Source organism: Oncorhynchus mykiss, chromosome 9, assembly GCF_057628025.1.
Source record: "Oncorhynchus mykiss isolate SJ-2025 chromosome 9, ASM5762802v1, whole genome shotgun sequence".
Classification (NCBI taxonomy): domain Eukaryota; kingdom Metazoa; phylum Chordata; class Actinopteri; order Salmoniformes; family Salmonidae; genus Oncorhynchus; species Oncorhynchus mykiss.
In genome coordinates, this window is record NC_143030.1 from 51,698,108 (window position 1) to 51,711,899 (window position 13,792).

The 13,792-nt window shown below is 42.4% G+C and overlaps 1 protein-coding gene across 2 annotated transcripts; it reads left to right on the top strand.

The window, feature by feature from the left end:
• Window positions 1–8,828: 8,828 nt before the first annotated feature.
• Window positions 8,829–13,709, top strand: LOC110532227 (WAP four-disulfide core domain protein 18). 2 transcript variants are annotated; one of them, XM_036988155.2, is made up of 4 exons: window positions 8,829–9,142; window positions 9,578–9,724; window positions 11,527–11,664; window positions 12,014–12,238. In XM_036988155.2, the coding sequence occupies exons 1-4, from the start codon at window positions 9,043–9,045 to the stop codon at window positions 12,148–12,150; spliced, it is 522 nt and encodes a 173-aa protein (XP_036844050.2). In that variant the 5' UTR covers window positions 8,829–9,042; the 3' UTR covers window positions 12,151–12,238. The 2 variants fall into 2 exon arrangements, with proteins under 2 accessions (XP_036844050.2, XP_036844051.2); XM_036988156.2 differs by lacking the exon at window positions 9,578–9,724 and having other exon boundaries at window positions 9,010–9,142; window positions 12,014–13,709.
• Window positions 13,710–13,792: the final 83 nt, after the last annotated feature.

Here is a 13,792-nt window from a genome sequence, read left to right on the forward strand (position 1 = left end):
ATGGTGCAACCTTATTATAGAACATTATAATTAAGCAAAAATGCACAAGGAGGTGTGGTATATGGCCAATATACCATGCTAAGGACTGTTCTTAGCACGTGCCTTGACATACAGCCCTTAGCTGTGGTATATTGGCCATTACCACAAACCCCCGAGGTTCCTTATTGCTATTATAAACTGATTACCAAAGTAATTGAAGCTGTAAAAATAAATGTTTTGTCATACCCATGGTATATGGCCTGATATTCCACGGCTGTCAGCCAATCAGCATTCGGGGCACGAACCACCCACTTTATAATATAGTTTAACACATGCTTTCCTTGTGAATCTTCACGATGTTGTACGTTTTATTTATTGATAAGATCCATGCTCATAATCATACTGATCATTGCTCATAGAAAATTGGCGAGAGCAAGGAAACAAAGACTGAAGGAAATATTTGCGATGTGATTACACAATGCAGCTGGCTAGATAGACGACTACACGAGACGGAAATATGGCCGAGCTGTTCCCAGTTGAAGGGTTCTGAAATATTATCTCTCGCCGAGTCGAGTTGTGACCGTGAATATCGTCATCCATCTCGGTGGAAACAACTTGGACACACAAAGGGGACAGCCCTGGTGCGTCAGATGCGAGATGATTTGGAGGTAGTCCGCATGTCCCCTGGGGCAATGGTGAGCTACTCTGACATCAAACAGTGGAAGATTTGCATGTTCCTCCGTGGGAGGCGCATGCCCACAATCCACCACTTTGCATTAAATCACTGTGTCCCTGGGCAGTACCATAGGGCAGGGTTTCCCAAACTCGGTCCTGGGGCTCCTCCTGGGTTCACGTTTTGGTTTTTGCTCTAGCTCTACACAGCTGATGAAAATAATCAAAGCTTGATGATGAGTTGGTTATTTGAATCAGCTGTGTAGTGCTAGGGCAAAACCCCCAAATGCGCACCCAGTGGTACCCATATTAACAACCATTCCTGAACCTGACTCCAAAAACAAGCCACCGACGGACAGTACCAAAATAGATACTCTATTGATTTTGTTCAATGCCCCATATACTGAGCATTCTTTTTGTAGCGGGAATTTTATATAATAGCTTAAATTGAAAAGAAAGGATTGATGCTTCAATTGTTACTTTGTATATTACAGTGGGGAGAACAAGTATTTGATACACTGCCGATTTTGCAGGTTTTCCTACTTACAAAGCATGTAGAGGTCTATAATTTTTATCATAGGTACACTTCAACTGTGAGAGGGGGAATCTAAATCAAAAATCTAGAAAATCACATTGTATGATTTTTAAGTAAGTAATTTGCTTTTTATTGAATGAATCCCAATTCAAGCCATCACTCTGGTTGTAATTTTGATGGTGTCCACAAGATGGCAGCAGTGTATGTGCAAAGTTTCAGACAGATAACTTGAAGAATGAGCGAACTACGTGACATTTAGTGTGAAGTCACCCAGGTACATTTTGGCAAATCGTGAAGGAGACATTGGCATTCATATTAAAAAAAATTCTGCAAGAATATCGTCAAATCTGTATACTTGGCCTTTGATTTATCTTTTACAGTATTAGTAGCAGTATTATAAGTTCAACATTTGCCAAAGGACCATTTTTCATATCTTCATAACTCTGAATATTCTAATTATTTCTGCCCAAAATGAAAAGGCATGCTGTTGCAAAAGGTTAGCGCCTACATTTTGCGACCGAGACAGGGATACTCCCGTAAAGCCCAGCTCATTGTGAAGCTGATTGAGAGAATGCCAAGAGTGTGCAAAGCTGTCATCAAGACAAAAGGTGACTACTTTGATGAATCTAAAATATATTTTGATTTATTCAACACTTTTTGGTTACTACATGATTCCATATGTGGTATTTCATAGCTCATCAGCTAAAGTCACTTTTTGTGAATTTTGAAGCATTTAATTTAATGTAATACATTTAATGTAATTACACAGCATAGCGTTTGTCTGAAGTTACACATCACAGTATCTCAACAGCGTGACCGTTTTGGAATATTGTGTGCTTATTGTTTAGAAAAGTATTTAGTATTTATTAGGTATAAATAGGCCACACTTTGGATGAGGCCATGCAAAAAGACTTAACTAATGATTAGTAAAGTAGTTTATAAAGATATATTCTTATGTAATGGCCTCATGAATATTATGAAATACTTTACAAGTTGTTTTTGAATGTGTGAATGTGTGAATAACTAGGTAACTAACATTGACAAATGTGGGAGTAATGATTGAGTAAATGATTCATCAAATATTAACCAAGCCATTATAAATGCTTTATTACGTGGTTATTATAAAGTGCTACCGAATACGGTATTTCATTCTTCATGCATTACGTTCTGTTTCAGACTCATGTGGGAATAATTTCCGTTTTGGGCCAATCTCCATGTCATGCTGGCAAGGTGATGAGCTATGGACTGGAAAAATGGGCCGTGCTATGAATTGGTTCCTGGCTGATCTCAGAAGTGTTGGTGGCCCTTGACAAATTGTCAGCTTAATGTTCTGTGAATATCACTGTATAATAGTGTGTATGTTGCTAGCGCTACCCCTCTGAGGTCTCAGTCCGATATTCCCAAATTCCCAAATTCCCCTCCTCGGACATATGCATTTTATCATTATATGAACCACAACATGTTATATATTTTATCATTAGGCAATAGGCTATCTCCTCTTTAGCTAACCTAAGTTGTCTCAGTCAGCCATATAGAATGTGATGAGTATAGTCCTACAGCGTAATTTGGAGGGAAATTGAAATATAGTAATTACTTTGTTTATGGAGGTGTACATTATAAAAGTGATAATGTAAGAAAATCCAATGATAAGCATTTATCTTGTCCGGCAAATAGTTGTCTAATCTAAGTCACCAGATGTCAGTGTAGTCAAAGAAAGAACGCTTATTCATCTGCCCAACATAACCATGACAGCTGAGTAAATGTGTAGGCCTAAAGACCATCCTAAAGGTGAATTATACGTTTTTAACAACAACAAAAATCTTCTACAATATACAGGCAACGGAATCAAACCATTTCCCAAAATCAAACAATCAACAGTGTGCTATCTCTTTACATGGCGCCGGAGGGGAGGGCTGTCTTCTTATTGGCTCTTAACCAACCATTTTGTTATTTTTCTATTTTGTTTGTTTTTTCACGTTGTTCGTAACTTGTTCTGTACATAATGTTGCTGCTACCGTCTCTTATGACCGAAAAGAGCTTCTGGACATCAGAACTGCAATTTCTCACCTCAAACTAGACAAAGAGTTCTTCTTCAATGAGTCGGACAGGAGGGATATGCTACCATAGACACCCGACCAGGCCCAGATCCCTGTGATTCGTTGGAAAAGGAAACTGAGATTTAGTGGAAAAGATCAGGGTGCCTTGCGAGGATCAGGTGACGAGTGGCTAATCTGCCCTTGTCTTCCGTCCTGCTAGCTAATGTTCAATCGCTGGAAAATAAATGGGACGAGCTGAAAGCACGTATGGCCTACTGACGGGATATTAAAAACTGTAATATCTTATGTTTCACCGAGTCGTGGCTGAACGATGACATTAAGAACATACAGCTGGCGGGTAACACACTCCATCGGCAGCACAAAACAGCAGCCTCTGGTAAGACACGGGACGGGGGCATATGCATATATATGTGAAAAACAGCTGATGCACGATATCTAAGGAAGTCTCGAGGCTTTGCTCGCCTGGGGTAGAGTATCTCATGAAAAGCTGTAGACCACACTATCTTCCAAGAGAGTTTTCATCTGTATTTTTGTAGCTGTCTACATACCACCACAGACTGATGCTGGCTGTATAGAGCTGTATACCGCCATAAGCAAACAGGAAATCGCTCATCCAGAGGCGACTCTCCAAGTGGCAGGGGACTTAAAAGCAGGGAAACTACACCAGCTCCAACTCTCATCGGATGTGGCAGGACTTGCACTTACCTCAATGCACTTATTGATAAAACCAGTGATTGATGTATGTGGCCTAGTGGTTAGAGCGTTGGACTCGTAACCGTTGCAAGATCAAATCCACGAGCTGACAAGCTAAAAATCTGTTGTTCTGCCCCTGAACAAAACAGTTAACCCACTGTTCCTAGTCTGTCATTAAAAATAAGGATTTGTTCTTAACTGACTTGCCTAGTTAAATAAAGTCAAAATAAATGTGCAAGGGCTTGCAAACTTTTACAGACTACAAAGGGAATCACAGCCAAGAGTTGCCCAGTGACAAGAGCCTACCAGATGAGCTAAAGAACTTCTGTGCTTGCTTCGAGGCAAGAAACACTGAAATATACATTAGAGCATCAGCTGTTCCGGACAAGTGTGTGATCACGCTCTCCGCAGCCGATGTGAGTAAGACCTTCAAACAGGTCAACATTCACAAGGCCGCAGGGCCAGACGAGTTACCAGGACGTGTACTCGAAGCATGCGCTGACCAAGTGTCTTCACTGACATTTTCAACCTCTCCCTGTCTGAGTCTGTAATACTAACATGTTTCAAGCCGACCACCATAGTCCCTGTGCCCAAGAACACTAAGGTAACCTGCCTAAATGACTACTGACCAATAGTACTCATGTCTGTAGCCATGAAATGCTTTGAAAGACTGGCCATGGCTCACATCAACACCATTATCCCAGAAACCCTAGACCCACTCAATTAGCATAAAGCACCAACAGATCCACATATGATGCATCGCTATTGCACTCCACCCTGCCCTGTCACACCTGGACAAAAGGAACACCTATGTGAGAATGCTATTCATTGACTACAGCTCAGTGTTCAACACCATTGTGCCCTCAAAGCTCATCACTAAGCTAAGGACCCTGGGACTAAACACCTCCCTCTGCAACTGGATCCTGGACTTCCTGACAGGCCACCCCCAGGTGGTGAGGGTAGATAACAACACATCCGCCACGCTGATCCTCAACACAGGGGCCCCTCAGGGGTGGGTGATCAGCCCCCCCCCCCCCCCCCCCCCCCCCTGTACTCCCTGTTCACTCATGACTGCACGGCCAGGCACGACTCCAACACCATCATTAAGTTTGCAGATGACACAACAGTGGTAGGCCTGATCACCGACAACGATGAGACAGCCTATAGGGAGAAGATCAGAGACCTGACCGTGTGGTGCAAGGACAACAACCTCACCCTCAACATGAACAAGACAAAGGAGATGATTGTGGACTACAGGAAAAGGAGGACCGAGCACGCCCCCATTCTCATTCACGGGGCTGTAGTGGAGGAGGTTGAGAGCTTCAAGTTCCTTGGCGTCACCAACAAACTAACATGGTCCAAGCACACCAAGACAGTCATGAAGAGGGTACAACAAAACGTATTCTCCCTCAGGAGACTGACAAGTTTTGGCATGGGTCCTCAGATCCTCAAAAGGTTTTACAGCTGCACCATCGAGAGCCTCCTGACGGGTTGCATCACTGCCTGGTATGGCAACCGCTCGGCCTCCGACCGCAAGGCACTACAGAGGGTAGTGCTTACGGCCCAGTACATCACCGAGGCCAAGCTTCCTGCCAACCAGGACCTCTATACCAGGCGGTGTTAGAGGAAGGACCTAAAAATGGTCAAAGACTCCAGCCACCCTAGTCATAAACTGTTCTCTCTGCTACTGTTCTCTCTGCTACAGTGTTGACCCCCCCACGGCAAGCGGTACTGGAGCACCAAGTCTAGGTCCAAATGTATTTATATAGCCCTTCTTACATCAGCTGATATCTCAAAGTTCTGTACAGATACCCAGCCTTAAACCCCAAACAGCAAGCAATGCAGGTGGAGAAGCACGAGGGCTAGGAAAAACTCCCTAGAAAGGCCCAAACCTAGGAAGAAACCTAGAGAGGAACCAGGCTATGAAGGGTGGCCAGTCCTCTTCTGGCTAAACAGCTTCTACCCCCAACCCATAAAACTCCTGAACATCTAATCAAATGGCTACCCACATTATTTGCATTTCCCCCACCCTCTTTATGCTGCTGCTACTCTCTGTTATTATCTATGCACAGTTTAATAACTCTACCTACATGTACAGTACATATTACCTCAATTGCCTAGACACTGGTGCCCTCGCAAATTGACTCTGTACCGGTACCCCCTGTATATAGCCCCGATACTGTTATTTACTGCTGCTCATTAATTATTTGTTATTCTTATCTCTTACCTTTTTTTGGGGGGGGGGGGTCTTTAAACTGCATTGTTGGTTAAGGGCTTGTAAGTAAGCATTTCACTGTAAGGTCTACAGTCGAGGCCAAAAGTTTTGAGAATGACACAACTATCAATTTACACAAACTTTGCTGCTTCAGAGTCTTTAAATATTTTTGTCAAATGTTACTATGGAATACTGAAGTATAATTACAACCATTTCAAACGTGTCAAAGGCTTTTATTGACAATGACATGAAGTTGATGCAACGAGTGTTGCAGTGTTGCAGTGTTGACCCTTCTTTTTCAAGACCTCTGCAATCTGCCCTGACATGCTGTCAATTAACTTCTGGGCCACATCCTGACTGATGGCAGCCCATTCTTGCATAAACAATTCTTGGAGTTTGTCAGAATTTGTGGGGTTTTGTTTGTCCACCCGCCTCTTGAGGATTGACCACAAGTTCTCAATGGGATTAAGGTCTGGGGAGTTTCCTGGCCATGGACCCAAAATATTAATGTTTTGTTCCCCAAGCCACTTAGTTATCACTTTTGCCTTATGGCAAGGTGTGCCATAATGCTGGAAAAGGCATTGTTCGTCACCAAACTGTTCCTGGATGGTTGTGAGAAGTTGCTCTCGGAGGATGTGTTGGTAACATTCTTTATCCATGGCTGTGTTCTTAGGCAAAATTGTGAGTGAGCCCACTCCCTTGGCTGAGAAGCAACCCCACACATGAATGGTCTCAGGATGCTTTACTGTTGGCATGACACAGGACTGATGGTAGCGCTCACCTTGTCTTCTCCGGACAAGCTTTTTTCCGGATGCCTCAAACAATCGGAAAGGGGATTCATCAGAGTAAATGACTTTACCCCAGTCCTCAGCAGTCCAATCCCTGTACCTTTTGCATAATATCAGTCTGTCCCTGATGTTTTTCTTGGAGAGAAGTGGCTTCTTTGCTGCCCTTCTTGACACCAGGCCATCCTCCAAAACTCTTCGCCTCACTGTGCGTGCAGATGCACTCACACCTGCCTGCTGCCATACTTGAGCAAGCTCTGTACTGGTGGTGCCCCGATCCCGCAGCTGAATCAACTTTAGGAGACGGTCCTGGCACTTGCTGGACTTTCTTGGGTGCCCTAAAGCCTTCTTCACAACAATTGAACCGCTCTCCTTGAAGTTCTTGATGATCCAATAAATGGTTGATTTAGGTGCAATCTTACTGGCAGCAATATCCTTGCCTGTGAAGCCCTTTTTGTGCAAAGCAATGATGACGGCATGTGTTTCCTTGCAGTTAACCATGTTTGACAGAGGAAGAACAATGATTCCAAGCACCACCCTCCTTTTGAAGCTTCCAGTCTGTTATTCAAACTCAATCAGCATGACAGAGTGATCTCCAGCCTTGTCCTCGTCAAAACTTGCACCTGTGTTAACGAGAGAATCACTGACATTATGTCAGCTGATCCTTTTGTGGCAGGGCTAAAATGCAGTGGAAATGTTTTTGAGTGATTCAGTTAATTTTCTTGGCAAAGAGGGACTTTGCAATTAATTGCAATTCATCTGATCACTATACATAACATTCTGGAGTATATGCAAATTGCCATCATACAAACTGAGGCAGCAGACCTTGTGAAAATTAATATTCATGTCATTCTCAAAATATATTTGGCTCATGAGACAAATGCAATTGGATTTGATTTGAAACATTTCATTTATGAATCATTATGCATTATGGGATGTCACCAGCAGTCCAACAGAAATCCTTTCAGTCATTGAATTACCATCTCATTTGAGGTTCAGTTAGTGTATTTTTTATTACAGTTTCATTGTATATAGCAAATTTCAGCTTGAATGTTAATAACAATTTGGTGGTGCTTATATTTGTCCTATTTCGCACATGTTCAAGTGTGTTTTAATATGCATGTGTGAATGGGAATGTGTTTTTTGCATATCATAACTTTCCCTGATACACCTTCAGAGAGTGGTGTCACAGCCAGGGTCTGCTATTATCAACAGCAAGCCGGAAGCAATTAAGGTTAAGGGCCTTGCTCAAGAGCACTTTGACAGATTTTTCACCTTGTAGATTTGATCTCACAACCTTTCTGTTACTGGCCAAACACTCTAGCCCTTAAGCTACCTGACACCCATGTAAATGTTGGCTGTATGGTTCATGTAATATTCATCAATTTCCTATCCAAAACCATACAAATCCTTAGTTTTAGGCTAACAATATTTGCTTTTGCTGATGGGTTTAGGGTGGTGTTCCCTTTTTTTGTCCAATTATGAATATCTGTTCTAATTTCTGGGCAACGTTCCTGTCCATTTGGATCAAGAGCAACCCACGTAAAAAGTTCCATATTGTCTCTTTAATAATTGTTATTAGATGTGACCTAAGCAAGTGTTTGATCCGAACTCGGAATGTAAAATGAGGGACATAGGGACCCTGCAGGTCTATTGTTCCCCATGCGTTGGGCTCTCCTTTGGGGTATGTTCAGTTCGAATAAACGTTTGCTACGTTGCGTGACGGTTTGTACTGAACGACACGTTTCCCCAAAACGTTCTTGAACAGACTTTGACGTATGTTTGCTCCATTTGGTGGGTGTGGCGGGTGTCACTCACTGAGATTTAATAAGGTGTGGTGGCATGAAGCAATGAGTTAAGTATTTAAAGGGCAGCGGCCTTGCTGGCGTTCATATATATTTTTATTAGTTATGCTGAGAGCGTTCTCCAACCCTGGCCTGAAACAACAACCCAACCCCTCCGCGTTTTTCAACTGGTCGTTCAGAACTGCCCTGTTTCCGTTTAATTGAACGATGCCCAACGTTTTTTCATACTGAACGCGGTCCAGGTCTCTCTTCTATGAAATCTATTTAGACTATTTGCTCCAAGTACAGTCTTGAAGTCAGCATGGAAATGAATTCGTCAGCGCTTTGTGCTTTGGTTATTGTTCTGTTGGCATTTGATTTGAAAATAATCTCTGCTGCAGAAACTGGAGGCAATTCTACAGGTGAGTTGTTAAAATTACTTTGCATTATTTGTCACTATTTTTCATGAAACAAAGTAAGGCAATTTGATTAGTTATTTTAAGTAGCCATTTGACATGTAGGCCTACCTTTGTGATGTGAGACACAAGTGACTAGCCTATATAGGCCTAATTGTGTATAGGCTATTTTGCATCTTATTGTGTTGTTTTACTCACTAAAAACACGAGCCAGCCATTATGATTTAAATTTGCTGGTTGAAACAATCCAGCCTTACACTTGGCCATTTTACGCATAGCCTACACTGAATGTGCAGGTACCGAAAATGAACGAAAAAGCTTCTGTTTTTGTAATCCATTGCCGTAATGTTGCTAGAGTAGCCTACTTTGTAATTACACCTTAATTAACTTGATTTGAGGCCGCCCAAGTTCACTCCAACGATTCCTCCTGCTCTCTCACAGTGCCAATCCTCCCAAAGGCAGGTCAGTGCCCGCGGCTTCTGAACGTGGTGCCATCACAAAAGGGATGCTTTTGCGATGAGGACTGTCCTGGAGATGACAAATGCTGCGTATTTGACTGCGGCGCAGTGTGTGTCCCACCTGCCTTCAGTAAGAAGAACCTGACTAGCTTATTAACCTCATCAGGCCCAGGGATACCTAGCAAAAATCTGTTTTTTCACTACTTTCATTGATCTATATGTACAGCCTTCATATTTAGCCTCACAATTAAGTGTTTTACAATTTTATTTTCAGTACAATGAAAGTATTAGTAGAAATGTAATGAAAAAGAATGACACATTTGTTGCCTTGAGTATCATGAGTATCATGAGTATCATTGACTAATGTCAACAACAGAAAATGAGGTCCACCAAACAATAACCTGATAAAAACATTTTTTTTACAGAAATGTTTTGCTTAGTGAGAAATTCATGTCCAACTAGTCAGTGACAACTGTGTGGAGTTTGGAGTTTGTGACAGCAACAATGTGAGCTTATTACAGTATTATAGACATATGTTCGGGGGTGTCCTATGATCTTTTATGTAGAAGAACCTTTGCTTTCTATGGACTCTTGTGTGGCTTGTGAGCTTCGTAGAGGAAAACAGTGCGTGTTCATGAGCGTCTCAGTTTTTTATAGTGGGGTTCATAATAGTTTGTAGCTCAAACCGTTCGTAGTTTACAGATGTTTTTGTGAGAAGAACCGTTTTCAGGATCTGCCCTTGTCTCTCAAACACAGCCCCCGTTAATCGCACAAACTAATGGTTGGTATGGGACCATGTCTGTTCCTACAGCCCTTTGTTCCTTCAATTCCCACAGCCCTATGTCCTCTCAGCCCTAAGTTCCTTCAGCCCTATGTTCCCTCAGCTCTATGTTCCCTCAGCCCTATGTTCCTTCAGCCCTATGTTCCCTCTGCCCTATGTTCCTTCAGCCCTATGTTCTCTCAGCCCTATGTTCCCTCCGCCCTATGTTCCTTCAGCCCTATGTTCCCTCAGCTCTATGTTCTCTCAGCCCTATGTTCTCTCAGCCCTATGTTCCCTCAGCCCTATGTTCCCTCAGCTCTGTTTCCTCAGCCCTATGTTCTCTCAGCCCCAAGTTCCTTCAGCCCTATGTTCCCTCAGCTCTATGTTCCTTCAGCCCTATGTTCCCTCCCTCCTATGTTCCTTCAGCCCTATGTTCTCTCAGCCCTATGTTTCCTCAGCCCTATGTTTCCTCAGCCCTATGTTCTCTCAGCCCTATGTTCCCTCAGCCCGAAATCCCCTCAGTTCTTTCTATCTTCTAAACCCAAATGAGAGGAGTAACCTTTTTTCAAAATCTCTCAATATCTATTATTTTTGGAGGAGCAAGGAATGTACCCGTGGTTCAGATGAGGAAAAACTGAAAACAAATATTTTACATTGTGTATATCTTTCACATCCTTGATGGTCTTTTGGTGAGTTGCTCCAATGTTGCATGAATGAATAAGAACCATCAATAACAGTTAAAGATGCATGTGTTTGTACCTTGCATAGAACTTCTCCGATAAGGCATTACATGTATTTTTACTTAAGTAGATGCAAAACAAATATGAATAATAATCTATCTTAGAAAATAAAATGTGTCTGTAATATTGACAAAAGGTCAAGGTCACAGTGATTGCACATATTCAATAGGTCCCATATACCCTTAACTATTATTACTTAACTATTTGTGTAGATGCTGAAATAATCATCTTTTTTTGTAACCTCAGTGATTACTGAGGGAACATAGGGCTGAGAGAACATAGGCTTGAGGGAACATAGGCCTGAGGGAAACATTGATGATGGGGACCTAATATCTAGTCACAAATATGACAGATTTTCAGAAAGTGGTTCATGTCTCTTCATGGTAAGTTGGGTTCCCTGACACGTCTGCTCTGCAAATTGTGTTTCCAAAGCAAAGCCAGGAGTGTGCCCTCGCAGACGATGGGGTTCAGGGATGTGTGCCGAGTTCTGTTCCAATGACAGTGACTGCCCCAATGATGAAAAATGCTGCCACAATGGATGTGGGCATGAGTGCATTGCACCTTACACAGGTATGATATGGTCCCAGAGTGACAGATACACACATTCATTTTTGCTGCATTATTCTGGAAACAAGAAAGCTGGATCTTGTAATGTACATACACATAGATCAATATATTTCACATACACTCTCTTTAGAGCTGAGACACTCAATTAAGAACATTTCAAAGAGCCATGCAGGCACATAGAGTCTATATATATATATATATGACCCTGAGCATTCCAGCTATAGAATAAGAAAGATTCCAAGTCATTTTAATTGTACAACTTTAATGGGAATAGTCATTGTAGGCTGTTGCTACCATAAACCTACAGTATGTTGCTACTTTATAATGAAACACATTTTTTCTGTTGCCTTAGTGAAACCTGGTCGCTGTGCCCTGCCTAAGGGGACCCCCATGTGTGCTGAGTACTGTTACCATGACGGCCAGTGCCCCGAGGAACAGAAGTGTTGCCGGACAACCTGTGGCCACGCCTGCAGTGAGCCCTGCTCATAGGACAGCAAGGTTTGGGTCTGGAGAGAAGTGACAACACTCATAGACTCCTCAAATCATTTCAATAAAAAAAAGAAGAGTTCTCCTTCAAGAAGAGGAATGCTTGTTTTTTTTTTAGAGGGGGGGGGGGGGGGGGGGGGTTGTACTTGTTTGTATTCCAATCAATAAAGCGGTATGTGCAGCCTTTATATACATTCCAGTACATGTATTACCTTGTTGGTGGAAATCTAGTTTCCAGGGTGCCTTTTTATGCCGGTACTGAGCTACAACGACAGATGATGGAACACACTAAGAATGAAAATTGCTCAAGTATGTACACGTTCCGTCTTTCCACCAGGTCAGGGATTTGTCTGGAGCACTTAGGTTTCTAGTGTTACTACACCTCCCCCAACTCTGCACAACGTTTCTGTGTTCCCTGCCAGTGTATACCCACTTCCCTGTCTAAATGGACTGAGTTCAGCAGAGCTATTAAACCGGACATGACCCTCATTAGCCCTGTTTATACCTGGTTCTAACATGCATCCTTTGTCCTGATCCTGCCCACCACCGGAGGTAGTCAGGCACGCATTTGTAGACGGCTCTGGTCAGTGAAACCATTTAAATCATCATTATCCTGCCCTCTATCATTTACAGGTGGCACAATAGACTTGTGGCATCAATATGTACATTTAAATAAACATATTGAAAGAATATCAGTCAAATCATTTGCATAGAGGGATAGACCAGGAAATCTGGTCACAATGCGTACACCTTGGACAGATAGGAGACACATTTTAATACCACGTGCAGACAGATGTCTGAAAATGTGGGCACAATCTGAATGTGGAGAAGATCAGGATACAGCACGCCTGTTAGCGGCAGGTATAAACAAGGCTTTTTATTTGGAATGCTGAGGGCTTTTTTCCCCCCACTCTAGTGCCAAACACGTGCGAGAGGAAATTGCTGACTTGCAAAGAAAGAGACCTCTGTGTGTCTGTGTTCTGTTGGAACTTGGCAGGAGTGAGGCCAAGCTTGTTTTTAGAGAAAATAATCATCCGCTCCCTCCCCTTCACATACACACTTCCACAGCTGAGGCAAGTGAGATGGGATACAGAAAGTGAACTGGGTGTATTAAACTAGACTAGGGAAAGTGTCTGTTCCATTTTATCTGATAAAGTAGACCATGATATCTGTTCATGATACATTTCTATCTGAAATGTTCTGTAATGGCGGCAGGTAGCCTAGTGGTTAGAGTGTTGGACTAGAAGCCAAAAGGTTGCAAGATCGCATCCCGAGCTGACATGGTAAAAATCTGTTGTTCTGCCCTGGTTATGAAAATATGTTGTTCTGCCCTGGTTATGAAAATATGTTGTTCTGCCCTGGTTATGAAAATATGTTGTTCTGCCCTGGTTATGAAAATCTGTTGTTCTGCCCTGGTTATGAAAATATGTTGTTCTGCCCTGGTTATGAAAATATGTTGTTCTGCCCCAGTTAGCCTAGGAACAAGTGGGTTGTCATTGAAAATAACCATTTGTTCTTAACTGACTTGCCTAGTTAAATAAAGGTAAAATACATTTTTAAATTTACATCTGCCTGAATAGGTCCATACTGTATGGCTCATCATAGAATTATATCAGCTGTTATGTCGTGAAGACTCCTAAACTGG